The 22,190-nt window shown below is 36.7% G+C and overlaps 2 protein-coding genes across 4 annotated transcripts in view; one reads left to right on the plus strand and one right to left on the minus strand.

The window, feature by feature from the left end:
• Positions 1-12,240, plus strand: part of Prps (phosphoribosyl pyrophosphate synthetase) — a 33,751-nt gene extending 21,511 nt beyond the window's left edge. For all 3 annotated transcript variants that reach the window (XM_071590014.1, XM_071590015.1, XM_071590016.1), the window contains 3 exons: positions 3,577-3,750; positions 3,865-4,024; positions 10,108-12,240. In XM_071590014.1, the coding sequence (XP_071446115.1) occupies positions 3,577-3,750; positions 3,865-4,024; positions 10,108-10,200 (427 nt within the window). In that variant the 3' untranslated portion in view covers positions 10,201-12,240. The remainder of the gene's footprint in view (positions 1-3,576; positions 3,751-3,864; positions 4,025-10,107) is intronic.
• A 5,382-nt stretch (positions 12,241-17,622) lies between these two features.
• Positions 17,623-22,190, minus strand: part of LOC139692511 (neprilysin-1-like) — a 170,420-nt gene continuing 165,852 nt past the window's right edge. Inside the window, exons 12-13 of the mRNA XM_071590731.1 lie at positions 21,423-21,619; positions 17,623-20,037 (exon numbers count right to left, since the gene is read on the minus strand). Coding sequence (XP_071446832.1) covers positions 19,765-20,037; positions 21,423-21,619 — 470 coding nt within the window. The 3' untranslated portion in view covers positions 17,623-19,764. The remainder of the gene's footprint in view (positions 20,038-21,422; positions 21,620-22,190) is intronic.

Below are 22,190 nucleotides of genomic sequence, written 5' to 3' on the forward strand. Positions count from 1 at the left end.
GCATCAAGCAGCATGAGAAGCAAATCTTGTGTGTGGTTATCAATGCACAAAATCCTTGCCAAGCGAAATTGACAGCAGCAAAGAAGACAGTTGAAGACTGAACCAGTTAAAATTGGGCATGGAATGTTGGGGGATGTTGAGGGCTGGTTATGTAGAGAATATAAAGAAAGAGTTGTGAAAATGAAATGTAGATATTTTAGGGCTGTTTGAGGTCAGATGGAAGGATATCAGGAAGCGATGGAGTAACATAAGAGGGCGGTTCAATAAGTACCCGCGTTAGAAATGAAGTAACCATTTTTAAAAAACTTTTTTTTTTCAACAGTGTTATTTTAGAAAGATACACTTCTCCCAACGTTCCGGGCACTTTTTGAACCTCTCCAAAAAAAGGATTTGTCGAACTCTCCAAAATATGCCTCTGTCTCAGCGATAACTTCCTCGTTTGAGCTAAATTTTTTTCTGCAAGCCATTTCTTTATGTTAGGGAATAAGAAAAAGTCTCAGGGAGCCAGATCAGGTGAATACGGGGGGTGCGGCAGCAATTCATAACGTAGTTAATGCAGTTTGGCAGTGACAACTCCGGATCAGCTTGTTGTCCACCGTGAGCAATCGCAGTACCCATCGGGCTGACAATGTTTTCATCGCCCGCTTATCATGTGAAATATTAATTGCCATTCCGGTCGACACACCCACGGCCTCTGCTACTTAACGCACTTTCGTTCGTCGATCAGCGAGAATCATGGCGTGGACTTCTTGAATGATTTCCTTGGAAACCACGTCTGCCGGGCGTCCTGGTCGCCCCTCATCAAAAATAGATGTTCACCCACATTTAAATTCATTGAACTAATATCTAACTGTGGTCATAGATGGCAGTGTCCCCATAAACAGCATCCAACTTTGCTTTTATCTCCTTGAATTTCTTCCCATCCAAAAACAAAAAGCGAATTACTGAATGATACTGCTCTTTTTCCATTTTAGCGAAAATCACGAAACACGTGTTACTCTAATGGCTGCCAAATCCAAATAAATCTTTAAATCAGTCTGAAATTTTTTTCACTGTCGTTTGATAGATGGCAGCACACAATGATAAAATAAATTTTCCTCAGGAACGGCCTTTGTCGTCGAACACGGGTACTTATTTAACCACCCTCGTACAGCAGATGGGATGAGAGCCAGCAAGAAGTGACACAAATATCAAACAAAGAGAAAAGAGAGCATGTGAATAATTGAATAGCATAGTAAACATAGAGCATGTGATAGAATAGAATGTTATTAGTAGATGTAAATGCTAAACCAACGAACTTAGTCATTATTAAGGGCCACATGTCAACAAGTAACAATGGGGAGGAATACACGGGATACATGATTAGTGTTACAATCATTGCTAAGCGCATTAGAAAATGTGTGATAGGTAAGGGACAAATACTACCTTGATCAAAAGGTTCCCGGAATAACCACCGTGTGGCGCTCCCATCGTTCTGATTTGAGTTGTTTTTTTTGTTAAATTGGTACATCTGTTGTTGATATTCCCTTTAAATCTTAGTGTCATAACTTGACATTTGCAAAAGTTACGTAGCCAAGAGTACATCTATCTCTGTGTGTGTTGGCGATTTTTTACAATTGCAGAAATGGATTTAAATTTGCAACAACGAACTTGTATTAAATTTTGCGTAAAAAACGGATTTAGTGGCGCACGGACGTTGGAAATGTTGGAAAAGTGTTTCGGCAACGATTCTCTAAAAAAACGGTCGTTTACCAGTGGCACGAGCGGTTCAGAAGTGGTCGTGAGTCAATCGAAGATGATGAACGCAGTGGCAGAAAGTCGGTGAAAAAATTGATAAAGTAAAAGAAATGTTGGTCAATAACCGCAAATTAACCATCAGAGAAATAGCGGAGGACTTGAACATTGCCTATGGATCCGCCCAAGACATTGTGGTTAATGATTTGGGTTTCCGTCGTGTAGCAGCAAAGTTGGTGCCAAAAGACCTCAATTTCATGCAAAAAAGAGACCGTGTTGACGTCGCAAAAGACATGATTTGCGAGGCTGAATCCGATCCCACATTCATCAAAAGGATCATTACTGGAGACGAGACGTGGGTTTATGAGTACGACACGCAATCCAGACATCAGGCAAGTGAATGGCGTTCACCAAATGAGCCGAGACCAAAAAAACCACGTCGTTTTCAGTCAAAAAAGAAAGCAATGCTGACGGTTTTCATGGATTACAACGGTGTAGTGCATCATGAATTTTTGCCAGAAGGCCAGACAGTAAACAAAGAGTATTATTTGGGCGTTATGAGACGTTTGCGTGAAGCAATTCGCCGAAAGAGACCAGAAATGTGGGCAGAAAACTCGTGGATTTTGCACCATGATAACGCACCGTCGCACAGTGCTATCATTATTCGTAATTTTTTGACGAAAAATGCAACAAAAATACCATCCAACAGCCACCGAATTCACCTGATTTGGCTCCCTGTGACTTCTTTCTGTTCAATCGAGTTAAAAAACCATTACGGGGAACGCGTTTTAGCAGCCGAGAGGAAGTAATGGAAAAATCGCAGGAAGCACTGATGGACATACCGAAAACCGAATATAAAAAATGTTTCGAGGATTGGATCAAGCGCTGGCATAAGTGTGTTGCAGTCGATGGGGATTACTTTGAAGGGGACAATATAGATTTAGATGAATAAACTTGTATTTTTAATTTTCTGAATAAATTCCGGGAAATTTTTGATCAAGGTAGTATTGATGTAAATCAAACAGAGGTTATAGTTTGCATATTTTGGAAGTGTTTTGGACCAAGTTGGTCTAACTAGTAGTAATCAGGAGAAGGATTGCATTAGTCAAGGAAGCTTTCTCAAAGAGGAAAGAGTTGAAGACAGGGACTTTGACGGAGGAGGTAGGAAAAACTCAGCGAAAATTTGAAATGGGGTATGGCTTTTGTATTGTGGTGGGAAGCGGGAAGTCATTGAAGCAAAATGATAGATATTAATTTGGGAGCTTTTGAAGGGTTCAATGCAGTCTGGGGTGTAGGGTTGTCTTGCCAGGCGAGGCTAAGGAATTTTAGGGTGTTAAATTTGTATCCATCCATAAGCTACCTTAAACCATAGACTATGATAACAATTCCCAATATTTGCTAGCTTTAGGAGGATGGCAAATGTAACAATATGGCCCTAAATGATTAGTTATGCAAGTTGGTGAATTTTCTCTTTGGTCACTTAAGCTGTTAAAAGTTAGTTATAAGAATATGAATAGGCAATTACAATGATTAAGATTGTCTGTTAGACCAATGGTATAATGTCAATTGATTAAAAAAATAATAAATCTTCGGTATGTTGTGTGGGATGGAAACAACTTCTCTATTAAAACCCCTTTTTAGGAGGATAAGTGATCATGAGAGCTCAGTTAGAAATTTGATGCATGTTATGCTGAAAAATCTACAGAGCTCATTATGTAAATTAAAGTAAAAACTGGATTTGGGTCAATTCACTGTAATTTTAATTTTGATGGTGTTGATGTTGTGCTGTTTCTTTTCATAGTGGCACAATTGTACTCTTTAAAATGTACTCTTTCATTACAGGGTCACATCAATTGCTGATCGATTAAATGTCGAGTTTGCCCTCATACACAAAGAGAGGAAGAAAGCTAATGAAGTAGCAGCGATGGTGCTAGTTGGTGATGTGAAAGACAGGATTGCTATCCTTGTTGATGATATGGCGGATACTTGTGGTACAATCTGCCATGCAGCTGAAAAGTAATAATTTTTGTAATCATTGTAATGCTCATTCATAACAGTGGTTGACCCTGTGTAATAATGCTTTCCTTTTAGATTCTTTCTTTGAGTCATACTTGTATTTTTCATCAACAGGCTGTTAGAAGCTGGAGCCACAAAAGTTTATGCTATTTTGACCCATGGAATATTCTCAGGACCTGCTATCTCTCGTATCAATAATGCTTGCTTTGAGGCTGTTGTTGTAACTAACACAATTCCTCAAGAGCAGCACATGAAAGACTGCCCTAGAATCCAGGTAAGGGAGATGCTTGGTATTAAGATGTATTCATTTAAAGAATGGGTTGTTGATGGTAGTCTGAGGTAGGATTGACAGGATATTGCTTTGTAAGGGCAGGTTTAGGGAGTGAAACCCCCATTCCTCCCAGTTTGTGCTCAAGAACTGCTTGTTCATCCAACTTATTCATAAATGGCACCATACATTTCGTTATAAAATCTGCCAAATTGAAAGGACCATCGAACGTGTTTCGGAACTTCATAGTTTGTTTATATTTAATCACCATTTCTCATATTTTTTTATATTCCCCTATATATATTTCCAATCTTTTAAATAGATAATATAGTTTTTATTATTGTTGATCTAATTCATGATGGCCTTGCAGGTCTTGAAAACTGGCAATGGGAGCAACTGCCTTCTTCGAAATAGTTAGAACTTAACTCTTTGTCAGGTACCATTTCAGTCAAAGAGTTAAGGTTTCCTAAAAGTTGCTAAGAAGGCAGTTGTTTTCCATAACCAGTTTTACAATTGCGACAACAAATGTATTTAGATTTCACATAAAATGGTAACATTACTCTAGATGCCTAAAAAAGTCAAACACTCCAAACAAAGTATTATAACTTCTTCAAGGTATTTTTATTGGGATAATCCATCAAATTTATATAACTATTTTTCATAATTAATTAGTTATATGTTAATGTCTATGCTATGAGGGAAAATACCAAAATGCTGGCTCCTGTAACTTTATGGTTTTGGGGATACGAGCTCTCGCCCCTCGGCATCCTACAGATGAAGGCAACTGAAACACCTACTGAAAGTGTTTATTGGTAACAAACCTATCTTTTAAGGAACCTCATCTGGAGTTCTTGTTGGGAATCTCTTTAATTGAGGGTAATTGCCAGTAAAGAGTGGATGGGTTTGGGTGCATCAGGGTGGTTGGTGTTTTGAATGATTAGTTTTTCATGAAGGTTAGGTAGTGTTTTGCATGGTAAAAACAATTATTCAACTGTTTTAGCATGTTTATACCTGATGGGTGATAAGTAGCATTTTAGTGATTTATGATAATTTTTGGGTTCAAGGTGTGCGATATGAATTTGGTAAATCATTGAAGGATAATGCAAAATTAGTTTAGAACAAGTGGGAGTGGTATGGGAGTAGATTTGATCAAGTATCGTAGATATTCTTGAAAATATGGACCATGTACAAACAACAAATATTGTGAATAACAAAGCATCATCATTGAAGTTATTTTTCTTTTTTAGTTTACACTCAATGAAATTCATTTAGGCATCACACATGGGGTATTTTGAATTTCAAAAGCATGTCTTTATGTACTGTATTTCCCTGCCTTCAAGAGGCACCTTTTTGCTCCAAAATCTTATGGGCCTAGGGTATATGTCTATAACTTGACCTATAATATGCATGTAGTTTCACCTGAGAAAATATTTCAGTATTTTGTCCTGCATCAGGCATGGAAAATAGTTGCCATCCTTACAGGTTTTGACAATTTCACTGTTTTGATCCAGTGTTAAGCCTGAGTCTTTAATATTTCCTTGAAAGTTATTCATATAGAAACCCCCAGGGATGTTGCCTCTCTGTTAAGGCATTGTCTCTTTCCTGATGAACTTTGGAGTAAGGCCAGAGTTAAAACTTCACATTCATGTGCTCTTAAATGCCCAAAGATCGAGAAATATGTTAAGAACTGAATGATTAATCACAGGAAGAACGGGGTTTATCTTTAATCAGGGAAGTTTATTACATAAATGATTTTAATTTAAGAGAGAAAGTAAGCAGTAGGTATTTCTATTGCCAGATTTTCCTGGGGCAATGTCATTGTGTGAGTGATTCATGAAGAGAAATAGTCTGTGCTCACATACCAGTGCTACAATATCACTAAAACTGCCCTTTGAATGCATAAGATAGGTTATGTCACCAAACTCATGATGGAACACCAATAGGAAGAAAGAAATGGCCATTGATTTCTAGTCTTTGATCAGTTAAAAGAATCCTGGCAGAAAGTAGGGCTTTCATAATGCCTTTTTAGAAATGCACTGGATGGAAGTGAAGAGACATTGTGTGTGAGGAAAGTGCAGAACTAGATACTAGCTGTGGAAGTGATTTAGCAGCAGTGATGATGAATTTGTGGGATTCTACCACGAATAAACATCGATATTGCTGTTAATTCTTTAAGTTAGCAATTCCATTTCTTGTTATCTGTTAATATCAGAATGCTTTGATCATTTTCTTTCCTTTCCAAAGACTTTCGTAAATTCTAACCTGAAAAATGACAGTAGGCTGGGAAATGTAGTTTATAAAAACATGGTTTTGAAAGTAACTGTAATTCTTGGCACATGAAGAGAGAGACCTTCTTGTGAATATTTAGGGTGGTAGCTGATTCATACCATAGCTAAGCAACTGGTAGAGACTGCCAGTATGGATGGAAATTTATTTAACTTTTAAGAAAAAAGGGTAAAAGCAAGATTAGGGCTAGTTGTAGATAGTAAGGTCAATTCAAGAGTACTGTTTCCTATTTTTTGTCTTTTTTATTCATGATACAGGTTTTCTCTAGATTGCTTGGTTATTAATTCTCTTCTTTAATGCTGCGGATATATTTTAATAATTTTTCTTTCATTGTAGGATGTAAAATTAACTAACTAAAACATCTTAGACAAACAAATGACAGAATTTTTACCTTGGAACCTTGCTTAATGAGCGTAATTCATTCTGGACCCTTACTTAAAAAAGCTAAGCACCTGTTAAGCAAGACAATTTTTCCCGTATAAATTTTTGTAAAATATGATACTGCATTCCATGCCATACTGACTAATAGCATTATGTACAAGGCTTGCTCAAAGAATATTATTTACACATTGTTAAGGATCGTGAATCATCTTTGTCTATTCTTCTATTGTAGAGTGAACCAACCTGGAATGTGAATTTGAATGGTAGAAAACAAAAATTAAATAATTAGTTTATTATATATGATACATTCTTAATTCATTTGTCCTGGAAAGTTGTCCAGACACATTAGTTTTTGTTGATGCTTCAAAATTTTGTTCCAAAAAAAAAAAGATCCAGCTCGTCATAATTAAAAACCTGTTGTGGCCGTTAATCCTCGAATTTTTTGAAGTCATCAATTAACTTCTCTGCTGCCTTATGAGTAGGAGCACTCTGGTTCGCTCTGCCCTACAATGCCGGATCTTGTCCTAAATTTCTTGAACCTCCCATGGCTTCCCTTAAATACTTTTTAGCCATTAATGATCCTTGCATCTTAATGAGATCACCGGAAATCACTTCTGTCTTCTCACAAATGGTATTCTTGTTAATAGTGTCACATTGCAATTAATTTTTCATTCATCCATATGGGAAGTAACCTTTCAGCATCATTGAGAATATATCAGTATTGTAAAGATATTCTTGCCACACTATTTGAAGCATCTATGTGCTTAATTTTATCCTTATTCTTGATGATAGTGGAAATCATTGAAGTCAACCGATTGTACGAGGGTCATCCGGAAAGTAGTACCCGTTCGTGAAATAAAAAGACAAAAGTAAATATTAACAAACATAAAAAATTTTATTTGAAAGAGGATACTTTAAACTACTTCTCAACATAATCTCCAAGCAAATTAAGGCATTTGTCATAACGTGTGACAAGTTTCTGTATTCCTGCTGCATAGTCCTTCGCCGCCAGCTCATTGAGATACGCGAGGGACCCATCTTGCACAAATTTTTGCATAATGCAGATGGTGTTTAACAATTTCATGAACAATTGTTCGAGAAACATTGGGAAAATGCTCACAGATGTCATCAATTGTGACGCGCCGATCGTTCCTCACGAATTCGTCAACTGAGCTTACCAGTTGGTCTGTAATGACAGACGGTCTCCCCGAACGCTCATCGTCGTGTGTGTTCCCCCTCCCCATGTTGAAGTTGCGACACCACCGCCGAACAGACGACTCGTCCATTACATTGTCTCCATACACCTCCTTTAATTGGCGATGAATATCACATGGGCGAACGTTTCTTGCATTGAGGAATTTAATCACTGCCCTCACTTCACAACTGGCGGCGTTCTCAATTTTTTTAAACATTGTAAACAATCACAGAAACAACACAGGCAATGCTAGCGTCATGCAACTTGGCTCAGAGAAGGCAGACAAGCCACTGAAGCTATCTGACCTCGTCCAGCGGCTACTCGCGTCGTCAGCACTTCATGCGGCACGAACGGGTACTACTTTCCGGATGACCCTCGTATGTGCATTCAAGCTCAGCTTCAATCACCTTGTTCTTGCTTTTCAATGATTTTACTTTTCATTTCCACGGTTAATTTTATTCTCTTATGGCTGTCTTTTTTGGTTTTTTAATGGAACATTTTTCAGTAATGGACAAAATATGAGTAAACTTTGCACAAAAAGTCAGTTGTAATACTACCTTGATCAAAAAGTTCCCGGAATAACCACCGTGTGGCGCTCCCATCGTTCCGATTTGAGTTCTGTTTTTTTTGTTAAATTGGTACATCTGTTGTTGATATTCCCTTTAAATCTTAGTGTCATAACTTGACATTTGCAAAAGTTACGTAGCCAAGAGTACATCTATCTCTGTGTGTGTTGGCGATTTTTTACAATTTCAGAAATGGATTTAAATTTGCAACAACGAACTTGTATTAAATTTTGCGTAAAAAACGGATTTAGTGGCGCACGGACGTTGGAAATGTTGGAAAAGTGTTTCGGCAACGATTCTCTAAAAAAAACGGTCGTTTACCAGTGGCACGAGCGGTTCAGAAGTGGTCGTGAGTCAATCGAAGATGATGAACGCAGTGGCAGACCATCGACATCGAAAGTCGGTGAAAAAATTTATAAAGTAAAAGAAATGTTGGTCAATAACCGCAAATTAACCATCAGAGAAATAGCGGAGGACTTGAACATTGCCTATGGATCCGCCCAAGACATTGTGGTTAATGATTTGGGTTTCCGTCGTGTAGCAGCAAAGTTGGTGCCAAAAGACCTCAATTTCATGCAAAAAAGAGACCGTGTTGACGTCGCAAAAGACATGATTTGCGAGGCTGAATCCGATCCCACATTCATCAAAAGGATCATTACTGGAGACGAGACGTGGGTTTATGAGTACGACACGCAATCCAGACATCAGGCAAGTGAATGGCGTTCACCAAATGAGCCGAGACCAAAAAAACCACGTCGTTTTCAGTCAAAAAAGAAGGCAATGCTGACGGTTTTCATGGATTACAACGGTGTAGTGCATCATGAATTTTTGCCAGAAGGCCAGACAGTAAACAAAGAGTATTATTTGGGCGTTATGAGACGTTTGCGTGAAGCAATTCGCCGAAAGAGACCAGAAATGTGGGCAGAAAACTCGTGGATTTTGCACCATGATAACGCACCGTCGCACAGTGCTATCATTATTCGTAATTTTTTGACGAAAAATGCAACAAATACCATCCAACAGCCACCGAATTCACCTGATTTGGCTCCCTGTGACTTCTTTCTGTTCAATCGAGTTAAAAAACCATTACGGGGAACGCGTTTTAGCAGCCGAGAGGAAGTAATGGAAAAATCGCAGGAAGCACTGATGGACATACCGAAAACCGACCGTAACTTTTGCAAATGTCAAGTTATGACACTAAGATTTAAAGGGAATATCAACAACAGATGTACCAATTTAACAAAAAAAACAGAACTCAAATCGGAACGATGGGAGCGCCACACGGTGGTTATTCCGGGAACTTTTTGATCAAGGTAGTATGTCTGAACAAAAGTTAGGAAAATATGTGATTCCAAGTGACACTTAAGTTGCTAGCAGAACAGGTGCTAAGCACAATGAGGTAGATGCACCATCTGGAACTTCACCCTTTCCTCGTCGCTCATCATTGAAAATAAAATTTTTCTCGTTATGCAAGACTGTCGTTAAGCAGGGTTCCACTGTAGCTTGAAAACAAACTGAATCTAGTGTTTATTTAGGGGTAATATTGCTACCTATTTCCTGTATTGCTCTTCCTATCAAAGATAAATGTAAGCTCTGTATGTTATAAGGAAATTGACTGCTTGTTTTATTCATAGATGTTAATTATATTTTCTCTTTGACAGTGCATTGATGTGTCAATGATGTTTGCGGAGGCTGTCCGTAGGACCCATAATGGGGAATCAGTTTCTTATCTGTTCTCCAACGTGCCATATTGATCTTTCGGGCTTGTATATCATATACGCCTGTGTATGTGACCTCTAATTCAGCAAATCCCTATTTTTTTTAAATAAGTGATGGCAATTCTACAGAATCTCACTCCTATTATTTGTCAGGGCTTGTGATGTGTGTACCCTGGCCAATGGGGATTAAGTAAGTGATGAAGAATTGCTGTGTGCCTTCTCTCAACAGGATAATATCCAATCCCTTTTCCTTTACCAATGGACTTTAATGTCATAAGGTCATTCAGACCTGAGGCATCATTCCAGTGACCAAAATAAACCAGTTATCCAAGCCATACCCATGATGCTGTTTTTATTTTACTTTTTTTTTAAGACTTATGTAATACATTGGGGACTAATTGCTTTTTGATTGTTGGGGCACATGTAAGGCAACCATGACTGTTCTTGGCCACCATTAGAAGCTGTTTTTGGGTTGTTGGCTCCATTCAATCATTGTTGAGCTTCTAAAAATGGGTTAAAAGGAGCTCATCTTATGGCTTGTGATTCCTTGAAAGCTTACTGCTGATTGGATGAGGCTGTCATTCTCAATAGTCTAGTTGTAAACTCCTCAGTGTAGAGCACTTGGTTATACAGCCAGTGGTAAACTCAGTTTGGAGTAGCACTGGCTTTGCTGGGAAGCTCAGAATGATGATTGCAATTGTCAGCAGACCAGAGCAGTGCCCTTTGTAACAAAATCAAATTGCAGTGTGAAAATTAATCATTCCAAAATACGTAGAATATTTTGCAGGATAGATATTATAAATGAATTCATTAATATTCTTGTAGATAAATTTAATCCAAAAATGAAATGTAATCATTATCTTGTTGCCCAAACAATCTGAATAATTTTTTTCATTTCCAAGTTCTGTTGAATACAATGTCATATTGCAAAAGCTACAAGAAATCCAATCCTAGTGTGTCCGTTTTTAACCTGTTGCGCAGAATTGTAGTAGGGAGCGAGAAGGGTGATAAGCTTGTGTATCTGCTTGGGTGGTGCATAGTAGAGAGTTATGTTATGGCAGGTCCCCAATGTCCCTCACCCAATGTTAGCTTACATTGGTTTATCATCTGATTGCATCATGTATATTATCCTTTGTTTGATTTGTTCAAAGCTCATGAACATATTTTCTTGTTATTTTTGTATCGGGAGTTTGCATGAGACCGCTATTTTCATGAAGTTAAAATTAAACTAGTCTGTATTCTGAAACAAAACTTAGTTGTTTGTATGTGGATTTTAGGAATTCTATGCATTGATGTTACTCTTAGGTGTTTTTAAATGAGTATGGCATAGAATGGCAACACATTTTAACTTTCCAAATGGGGCAAAGAATAGTGCATTATGCAAGTTCATTGTTCTATGTTTGTGAATCTTTTGTTTGCCCATGTTATTTCAGTTTGTGTAACCTATTTTATAATTAGGGTTAAATTTTTGTGCCTGCCAATTCTGGAGTACCCTGAGAGTTATTCAATTTCTTCCCAAAACTGCTGACTACAAACGGTGTCATTTGCCTCATGCAGTGAAATGATTTATAACATTAACCTGTTGCTGATCTGTCGTTCAAGAGCTCATCTTGTTTGCTCCTCAATGGTTCCCATTGTGTGTTCAAAATCATTGCTATATTTTTAGACAATACTGGAGATTTCTGTACCTTTTTTACACATCTATTTTCAATCTTATGTTGGCAGGAATGGAGTTTAATTTCCTTTATCTTTAGACTGATAGTTTTAGATTTAAAGAGGAGCTGTACATATTTTCTGTGAGGGCTAAGCTCAATTATAATTTGGTAGCTTCTCCGATATGAATGCTCTTTTGATATCATGGAAATTTTACTACATTTTTGATGTTGGTAAGTTAAAAAAAAAGTATTTTTAATACTACATAAGCACAGTAGAGCATTACCAATATTTTTAGACTGGATGTATCTTAGCATTTCTGCACTTTTTCTGTATAGATTTGTATCTGGAGGATCATTATTATACTCTGAATTTATTTTGTGTTCTTGCAATTTGAGAAATATAAATTCCTTTGAAATCCAATGGAATGTGATCAATAATTAGGGTTAAACCAAACCCCATTTATCTAACCTCTGTGTGTGTTTCGAAGCTATGATGTCTTCTAGGTGCTGTTGATGTGAACGCTAGATGGGGTAAAATAAGTAGAAATGAAATGGCTGACCTTGTGATTGTTTTCCCGAACTATTTCTTCATAGACGAATCTGAAATGTTCATTCAGACTATTTGATAAATACTAAAAAGAGTAAAAATAGGAGTTGATGGCATTGTTTGAGTGTAAACTCAAATTAGATTACTGATACCTCCTGGTTGTCTGGTTAAGATTAAAATGCTGTTTCTGCAATTGGTCTGTGGAGTGACTTAAATGGATGAACATAGGTTTCCATTCCCCAGTCTGCCAACAAACATTAGGCTCTCGAACATAGCATTGGCTGAATGCTAGCTATTCATTACAATTACATTCACTCCCTTAAGCTTTTGAACACTATGAATACTTTCTAATTTCTTTGGTGGTTAACCGGTCGTGAGTTGCTTTCAAGGTGGTTTTGAAAGGCAAAATTTTAAATTTCATCATGTAAGTGCATCTGTCGTAGCTTCATAATTGTCAACTTAAGCTCACTCGTTGGTCGACAAAAAACCGAAAGCTGCATTACCGGCTAAAAAAAACTCTTGAGGATGCATAATCAAGCCTTTCCCCAGTCTTCACACAGGAACTCCTGTGTGGAGGATATGGATTAGTCCTTGCTGGAGACGAAGTCGCTCTTGCAAGGACTAAGGGGAAGAAACCAGGATCAGGAGATGATCACTTCATCAGGCTCGATCACCGAAACTGAAGAACTGCTCGAATATTTTGCCAGTTGTGGGGTAGTGATTGCTGTTAGGGAGGCCTCCTGGGTGCAATTCTCAATACCTTTCCAAGCTGTGGCTGCAACCATATATTCCCTAGAAAAATTAAGTATGTAAAGTTTATTTACTGGAGGGTTTACCGATCACCAGGTTCAATCTGGTGGGCCATGTCTGCCAACTACCTCGAACCTTACGTTTACTGAGTGATTTTAATGTGCATGATACGTTATTGGGAAGCTCTAGAGCCCCGAGCAATGGGAGGGAATTGATTTTATGATTTTATCGAAGATTTTATCCAGTTTCCTTCAGTAATGGTGAAAAAACTTAAGTGCGGAAGTGGAATGTATTAGGCATTTTGACAAATATTCTGAACTTTGGGTTGGCCCGAGGAATACTTGTCAAAATGCCCAACACCCCTCCCCCATCAGCACGCATCCCGTTGAGCCTGCCATCATGCACTGGCATCATTTTCTTTTAGACCCGATATTGTATTTTCGTTAAATTTCCCAATACCCCCTCATTTGTCACCTGAGGTGTCCATGTGAGCCAACCATCCAGTGCTGAAATTATTTACTGCTTTCTGGACCCCCATTTGGTATTATATTTCTTTCCCGCAGCTGCATGAACCACTGCCAGTACTCCCATATGGGGGTGTATATGTGGAGCAAGAATCATTCTTGGGAATGAAGATGTCGATGGGGTGCCAGATCCATTACAGGATATAATAGGGTATATTCCTGCAGGGAAATATTTGATGGTGATGGGGGCTCAGAATGTGATGGTAGGCTAAGGAAGAGATGGTGTTGAGGTCTAGGGTTTAGGAACAAGGAATGATGGCTGGGAGAAAGTAGCTGAGTTCTGCAGTGGACAGGGGTTATTCGGAGGAAACAGTTTGTTCAGACACTACAAAAGGCATAGATATGCATGGAAAATGCCCAGGGATGAATATTTTGTCAGGAAATGAATGTATATAATGAATATTCTGGAACTATCAACATGTAGGCAATGTTGAATATAATTATATAACCAATGATCTGGATTTACTTGAAGTTTTACAATCTATTAAATGGAATTGCTGAACTTTGCTATGAAGCATTTAAAATTTTCATTCATGCAAGAGCATAACTAAAACAATGCATTGGGCACGGCTGTGGTTGGCTACAAATTGATACAAACTTTGGTATCAAGGAATGTGCCCATTAAATAGATACTGTAGGTAAATATTCGTATGACCTGTTAATATTTTGAGAGTTGATTAGTAGCTGATGCTCATAATGGTGAAATGTATACAATTCTCTGTTGTAATAATTGTGCGCTTAAATGTAATTATCAATGGCCATGATTACCTTCCCAAACATAATGCCACCATATTCCTGTATTACCATGAAATGAGCCAGCCAAAGGTAGGGAGAATGAATAACCAATCTAAATATCATTTTGACTCATTTATTTTGTAGAAAACATATTTACAAATATAAGTAAACACAATTTTGGTTAGTTTCCATAGAAATAAATCGAGATAGAGGTATATACACCGATCATACATATAATTTCAAAGTATCATTAAACATTTAATCATCAAAAAGTGTTTGAATAATCATCGCATGAAGCATGAAAAATTCACTATGTGTGAATGATTCTGGTATTTGAAATGTGCAAGGTTGTGTAGAGTTTGACCTGTTTTTGTCGTTCTAATTAGAACTTCTGTCTACACCATTTCATATTTGATTCCGTCACATCGGTGATTAATGACTTATATAAACCTTAGTCATGCATACCCGTATGACTAAGGATATAGTTAATGAAGTTTTCAAGAGTATGAGCAAACCTGAGGGTGATAGGTCCTAAAGCTGATGTTCTAAATGACGACTCCTTTCACTCCGATGCAGCAATGAAAAAACTAATGGGTTTTCCAACCCAGAATTTGCAAGTTTACCCAATGAAGAGGTGAAATTGTCAGGATAACTTTTTAGTACATTTTTACTGTTATATTTTAGAGGTCATTTAAATATTATTTCCCACACGTATGCTTATGTTTTCATGTAAATTGGGGTTGATAGAACTTGTCATTTCAATCGTATTAGCACTCTCATCCAAGCAGCCTCTGTGAGAGGGTAGGTACACCTGATTGTCTCTCCTCTTGATTGAGTAGGTCACCTATTGTGTAATTAAACCCCTACCGCAGCAATCAAAGAGGAAATCAATTATTGTATTTCATCAGTGTATACCTGATAGAAATATTTTGGCATGTAAAACAAAGATCGAGTGCCAGCCTGTTTCTTATGAAAAAATGGTTGTGATTAACATGAGTATAGGCCTTAAGTAGGTCATCTCATGAAGATCCTTGAAAACTTTCTACATAGCATCAGTTTTGCTCGGGGTTTAAACAGAACTCCATAAAAACTTACTCTTGCATTGCTTTAGAGAATGGCTGATTATGGCGGGGGGAGTTGTGGGTTACAGCTAAGCTAAGAATTTGAAAAAACAAAAGTCAATATCTCCTGTAGGTATCTTACATCAGGATCAAGCATGGTACCAAACTACTCAGTAACTTAATTCTTACGTTAAATCAATTTTTTAGATAATTTATGTCAATTTCCAAAATGGATACCATAGTGCTGGTCTCGTGAAAGTTACACATAAGTGATTCCTCTTCAAGAATATCAATTAATAGCCATGATTTTCTATGAAACTAGTATCAGCAATAAGCTCTCAGACCAGAAGGCTGAAATTCTATATGGAACCAAGTCTTAAGATTCATGGATGGAAATCCAGAGGCTCATCAAAGGTTATTATTATAAAGTACATATGAGATAGTTGCCTCCAGTTTGACATGGTAGTCACAACACTCTAAGCCAGCTGAGGAATTCTTGTACAATTAAAGAGCCCCACCATTAAATCGAAGATTTCAAGCTCTTCTCCACTTCACTGAATTGATGGAGCATAATGACACTTGGGAAGATGCTAAATTTAAATAGAATTTATAGTTTCTTTTAGTTGTATTCTCTGGAATAAAATACAAGAGTTGGGTAAAAGCGTAACTAAAGAAAGTAATTTTTTATGTATAAATTTAAGTCTTTGATTTTCCATAAATCATTCAATTCAACAACTAATATAGACTTTGTTTTGATAGCTAAATATGTTTCTTGACAGAAGGTTTTATCCTTGATAAATTTAAATGAATGTTATAGCTATGGTTGTGGAATTCACTTCTTTGTGAGCCGTTAAATATTTTTGAGGTTCTTTCCACACTCCCAAGACTGAAACAATGAGGAAAGAGTTCAAGAAAATTAGTACAAGGATGAGGAGAGTGAAGACTAGGATAGTGAATGAGAGATAATCTTAAAACCCAGTCTTTTATAACTTGCCATGAGAATGGAAGGAGTATATGAAAAAAAAATTGAAAGGATTTAGGAGATACTGACTGAGAGAGGGAGTGAGATGTGGAAGACTTGAACATAGGACAGAATTTTGAGTAAGCAGGTGGGGGGGAGAAAAGGGATCTTGAGTGACATCAAGTGGACAAAAAGTATGAGTTGAAGTGAGAAAAGAAGTAGACTGTTTCATGCCCTTCGTAAACACTGAAATTGTGTGTTACTTTTCAACTGAAAGCCTACCACATAAGGGTGGATTTAATAATAGTAATTGGGAACAAAAATACATATCCTTAATTCAATCCTTACCAACTGATTGCAAATGACACTTAGCCTACTAGTCCCTAACGTAATTAGTAGTGCCATGAAATTTAGCATTTAAGTGGGTAAACGTGCAAAAACAACTCATTAGCTCTCCAAAGTAATCTGTGCAACAGTTTAATTAATTTTCCACTATCAATTTTTGGTAAGGCCCATTATGTAAGCCATTGCTTTCACCAGGCACAAAGTGGTATCTAAATGACAAGAGGTGATATTATAATGGCACTTCTTTTGCAAAAGCTAAAAATGTATTTGTTTAAATTCCACAATAAGTTTGATATTCCATTATCGAAAAATATTATGAGTCTAATTATAGTAATTTCAAATTGAATCAAACTGAGTACCTTTAATGTAACCTAGGTAATTCTGGATTTATTCAATGGGACATTCAAATTATAATGAATATGAAAATAATTGGGACACTAGACTTGCATAAACCGTTTATGACGTGAAAATGAATTGATTCAAACTTATTAAAAGGACTTAATTTTGTAAAATTGGTATGAGCAATGGAGAAGCAGAAACTTATTGTAACTAAAAACCAAACGAATGGAATTAATTTTAAAATTGAAAAAGCCATAGATGACATGTGAATTTCATCTTCATTTAGCATATCCTTTCCCAATGTAATTTGAGGAGTACCATCATATTACATAATGGCACCTGTTGAAAGGGATTAATAGGGGAGCCATGCAATCTGTGCTGGGTTTATCAAGGTTGGCAAACTATGTTGATTGAATGGTGAGAATATTTTTACTATGGGTTGTGATGCAGAAATGACATGGCCTTAAGAAATACACAGTTGATTTTCTAGAAACATCCTAATCCTTGTAAGTCTATTATATTAAAAAAATAAACAGGATATTTTAAGTCAAAAGTTTTAAAATTATGCTGACATTTCAAAATTTAATAAATGATTTATTTTCCATTTAATTTAGCACACATACATTTGAAATTACTGAACTTTAAGACAACAAAATAATTTTAAGCTTAAACCACATTGATAACTTGGTAACAAACATGTAATATGTCAATATAAGTAGTGTACTGCCATTAAGTCCAGTAAAAATAATTCACTACTGATGGTGGGCATTCTCTAATACTTTACTGACGAGGAGGATATGGCATTATTCTCCCAATGACAGTATTTTCAGCCGAACTTGTTAAGAATTCTGGTCCCTGGTAAAACACATGAAATAGCAGGGGTTTCAATGTATTTCCCTAACTTCTCTTGGTGCCAATATGAATATAAAAGATGTAAAATGCTTCTAATGGCATGAATTTTGAATTATGGCATAATTCGAATCCCATCAAAAGCAGACAGAAGGTTTTTCTTAATTGAAAATCCCAAAATTAGTGCTCTAGTGAAGCAAGACTAAGGAGATTCAGAACAGCACTAGGCACCACTCATAAAGGATCTTTAAACCAATGGTAATTCTTGATTGAAACATTTGTTAGGTACTTATATGCTCTTACAACATTTAGATGATAATTTTACATGGTCGTATGGTTACATAAGATATTAGAAAAATAGGAATGAAAATAACTAGATTCCATTGTTAAGGCTGAAGACATTAACATTGCATTCTGGTAATCTCATATTTTTCATAAAATGCATACTTTATGGTTTTTCTCTATAAATAGTAGCAATAGTGTAGCTATCCAAAATGTTAGCAATATAGGTGAGTGGTATCTCATTTTAAAGTCATCACCTATTATTTGTCTCATTCCCTTTAATGAATCAGCAATTAACTCTGAATATGATGAAGGGAATCATTACAGCAGACACTGCATTGGTGGAAGCAGTTCCACGAAAATATAAGTAAATTATACTTAAATGGATGGTGTGCTTTAAATTCATGGATTTAAGAGTTAAGACAGAATAAAAGTGAGAATTGGGATTGAGAGTGATACCTTATTACCAAATAAAGATACCACATTATTCTTCCCAGAGAGTTTTGTATGGGGCAAAATCACTTAGTAGAATTTTAGTACTTTTAGAGTGATTAATCTTGAATTTATTCATGTTATCTCTTTCAAAATGAATCGCTATAAAAGAAATTATTATTGCACAGGCAAATTACTGCGAATATTACCTATATAAATAAAAATACGATAAAACTGTACCATCATTAAATATATTTCTGAAAAAATTAAATAGATCTTGAAAATTGAATATAGCTAATGGTCATAACAGAGTTCCAAATTTATTAAATAAAGATATTTACTTAAAATACATGCCTAGGTAGTAAAAACAGAGACTGGCAGATGCTTGAAGCATGGCTGATACCTAATTATAGGTGTAAATATAATAGTAATGTAAATCAATGAATTTCGAAATAACATCAATTAATAATTTTTAGTTTTTTGTGAATAAATAGGGAAACAAATTATATGAAAGTTTAACTTGACATTTCAAATGCATTGTCATGCCCATCTCAATCTGCTCTTGCGTTGAAGACGTAACTGCTGATATAACAATGACTTCCACTATTTTCATTGTATGCCATTGACCAACTCAATAAATAAGTTGAATCATGTCAAGGAACTTATGTCTGCTGTTGATACTATAATCTTTCTAAATCACACATGGCCTTTCCTGCGACACTCTTTTCCATCGATTTTGATAGAGATTTCTATATTCCATAGGCTGTCTTCCATGTGCCTAAAATATCATCATCTCTGTAAATTGTTAAGTGGAGGCAAAGAAAGCTTTGACTGATAATTAATCAGTAACTTATGAACCACTTTACCTCATAGAGGACACTCCTAGTTGCAAAATATTATTTGATGAGTTTGAGAATGAATTTTTTTCAACTATATACTTTGACTGAAAAATTTCTGAGAACAATCAATTGAAGAACCTTCCCTGCCAGATTGCATAGGAAGTATGAAATATTTTTATGGAATGAAGTACCTTCATCTGGCCATCTCTAGGAGTTGGCTCCAAATGCACAAAGCTTTGGTTCACAACTTTTGGTTCCTGTTCCTGCTCAAAGAAGTTTCTTCACCAGACAGAGCACTTGTCTGGGGGATTCATTGGATCATTGCGTGAACAGTTGTAGGCGACTGCAAAGTCCTTTGAGTTGGAGAGTGGGCCAATGACTCTGACTGGGCCCGGGGAATGCACAGATGACCTGATTTTGGTCAGTGCATCTTCAGGCCTCATGGATCCACACCATATCTGGGCATAGTTGAGGAAGAAGAGCTGGTCATGGGTGAGATTTATGCCTGGCAACCTTGGTTCCTCACCATGCAGTGACACCCACTTCTTATAAGCCTATTGGGTTATACCAATAATATAAATATGAGGTGTGCATACACCCAGACAAAATTAATGAAGTTGGCCACCTAAGTTTTGATGTATCTTGTGTTGGAATCCATAAAGTACATCACAAGTTTGATATGTGTGCATTGTTAAGTATGAAAGCAGACCCATAAATTCAATTTTCAAAAAAGTATCAGATTTTCTTTGAAATTATAAAATACGAGACTGGTCCAGACTATATGAACATGTTTGTCCATGAAATTTAAATCATTAGTATTCTCTGAATATTATATAGGTACACATCCATTTCATTTTACTGCACTTTGATTAAGATTTGATGATTTATTGGGCACCATTAATAAAGCTATGTTTGAAAGAGCAATTGCAAATAATATTCGCACTGCAAATTTTCAAACATGTTAGTTGGAAACTGATTCAAAGAAAATAATATATTAGGAAGTAGATATTTGTGTTTCTAACTAATATAAATGAATATCAGTTATTAGGGGTATCATTAGTCCAGCCTGGTCTGAAAGGCTTTAATTTCCACAGGTGAAACAGCAGGCTACCTTAAGCATAAAGACTACAACGACAGAAAAAGATATTGCTGTAGAATTAACATACATGATTTGTATAAAAAATATCAGGAAAAGTTTTGGAAAAATAAGATTCGTATGAGATATTGCCACAAGGCCTCAAAATTCGTCTTAGTACATGTCTTGAGTGTCAACACACTTTTGTCAGCTGTTTTTCCACAGCTCGAAGGCTCCCTGGGAGGTGGATTTCTGAGTGTCCTAAAGGGTAAGCATGTAAGCTTCTTTGGCAGCTCTTAGCTGGTGCCCTTTAAGGGAGGATTTCACTTTTGGTATTAGGAATTAGTGGTAATAGTGAACTGTATGGGGATTGGGAAATTGTCACAATGCCATTGCAGGAATTCTTTGCGATCAGACACTCGACTCTGTTCTTAGTCGTCCATCTAGACCTTAGGAATATGTTTAGTGCAGGTCTATTGAATCACCAAATTTTCAGTGAGAATGGTGTGTGTGCTGTCGTCTTATCAATGCCAATATGATCTGCGAGTGTGTGCACAATTAACCAATGGTCTGGATTCAGCACTTGAAGCACACGTCAGGAAAAGAGTGTTACTGATACTTTTTATACAAACCTTTTTGTTTGAATTAACTACCATGCTATGTATATCAACAGTATATTAACCAAATATGTAATGAGCTCTAGGTATATATTTTAATGCTCTTTAAATTCATTTTTCATAGTAAGTGAGAGAAAGTTTCTCTTGAGCAATGATTATCACATCAAAACTTAGTCATAGTGAAAGATGAATAGGAGAAATTATGTTTTTCTGCTGAATTGATAATTAAGGAATGTGGCCACATTACCCTGAAGGACTGCTTGAGACCACCGTTGTCTGCAATATTCTCCCCCTGTGTCATCCGACCATTAATGTATAGATCCACCTCCTGCAACTTGAAGCGGGAATACTGATCAATGATACACTGAGTTCGCTCCCTAAAGGCCTGGACGGTGGCATTGTTCCACCACTGCATCAAGTTGCCATCCTTGTCAAACTGACGGCCTAGAAGTGAAGGTTAAATAAATATTGTAAAAGGGAAATATCATCCAGATACATTTAGTTTAACTAAACTATGGTTTCCCAGGAAGACCTGGTAACCGAAAAATCACTTTAGCTTGGGTGGAGCTGCAGGTGCGCAGAGTGCCTTGCTCGAAAATCGAACCCGTAACCCTCCGGTCAGTAGTCCAACGCTCTACCCACTGGACTACCACGACCCACATATATATATATAAATAATATATGATATATATATATATATGTGTGTAGAAATATATGTGTGTGTGTATATATAGAAATATATATATATATATATATTATTATTAGGTAATCTACCGTTTAAGGTAGGTTTTTGGATGGACATAACTACTAATTAAATAATTTACAGCCCCTAGCAAAACACAACATCCTACTCTACATCAGGTTCCTCTTCAGCTCTGAGTACTTTCTTCCTCCCCTCATCCCATCCAACATCCCTATCCTGTTCCTTCCCTTTCCTCTTTTGCCTAACATTCTCCCCTCAATTACAGTCTTCAACATCCCGCTGCCGGTCAATAACCCCTTCAGCCACTTTTCC

This window comes from Hetaerina americana, unplaced genomic scaffold (genome assembly GCF_022747635.1).
Source record: "Hetaerina americana unplaced genomic scaffold, ioHetAmer1.1.p SCAF_4, whole genome shotgun sequence".
Classification (NCBI taxonomy): domain Eukaryota; kingdom Metazoa; phylum Arthropoda; class Insecta; order Odonata; family Calopterygidae; genus Hetaerina; species Hetaerina americana.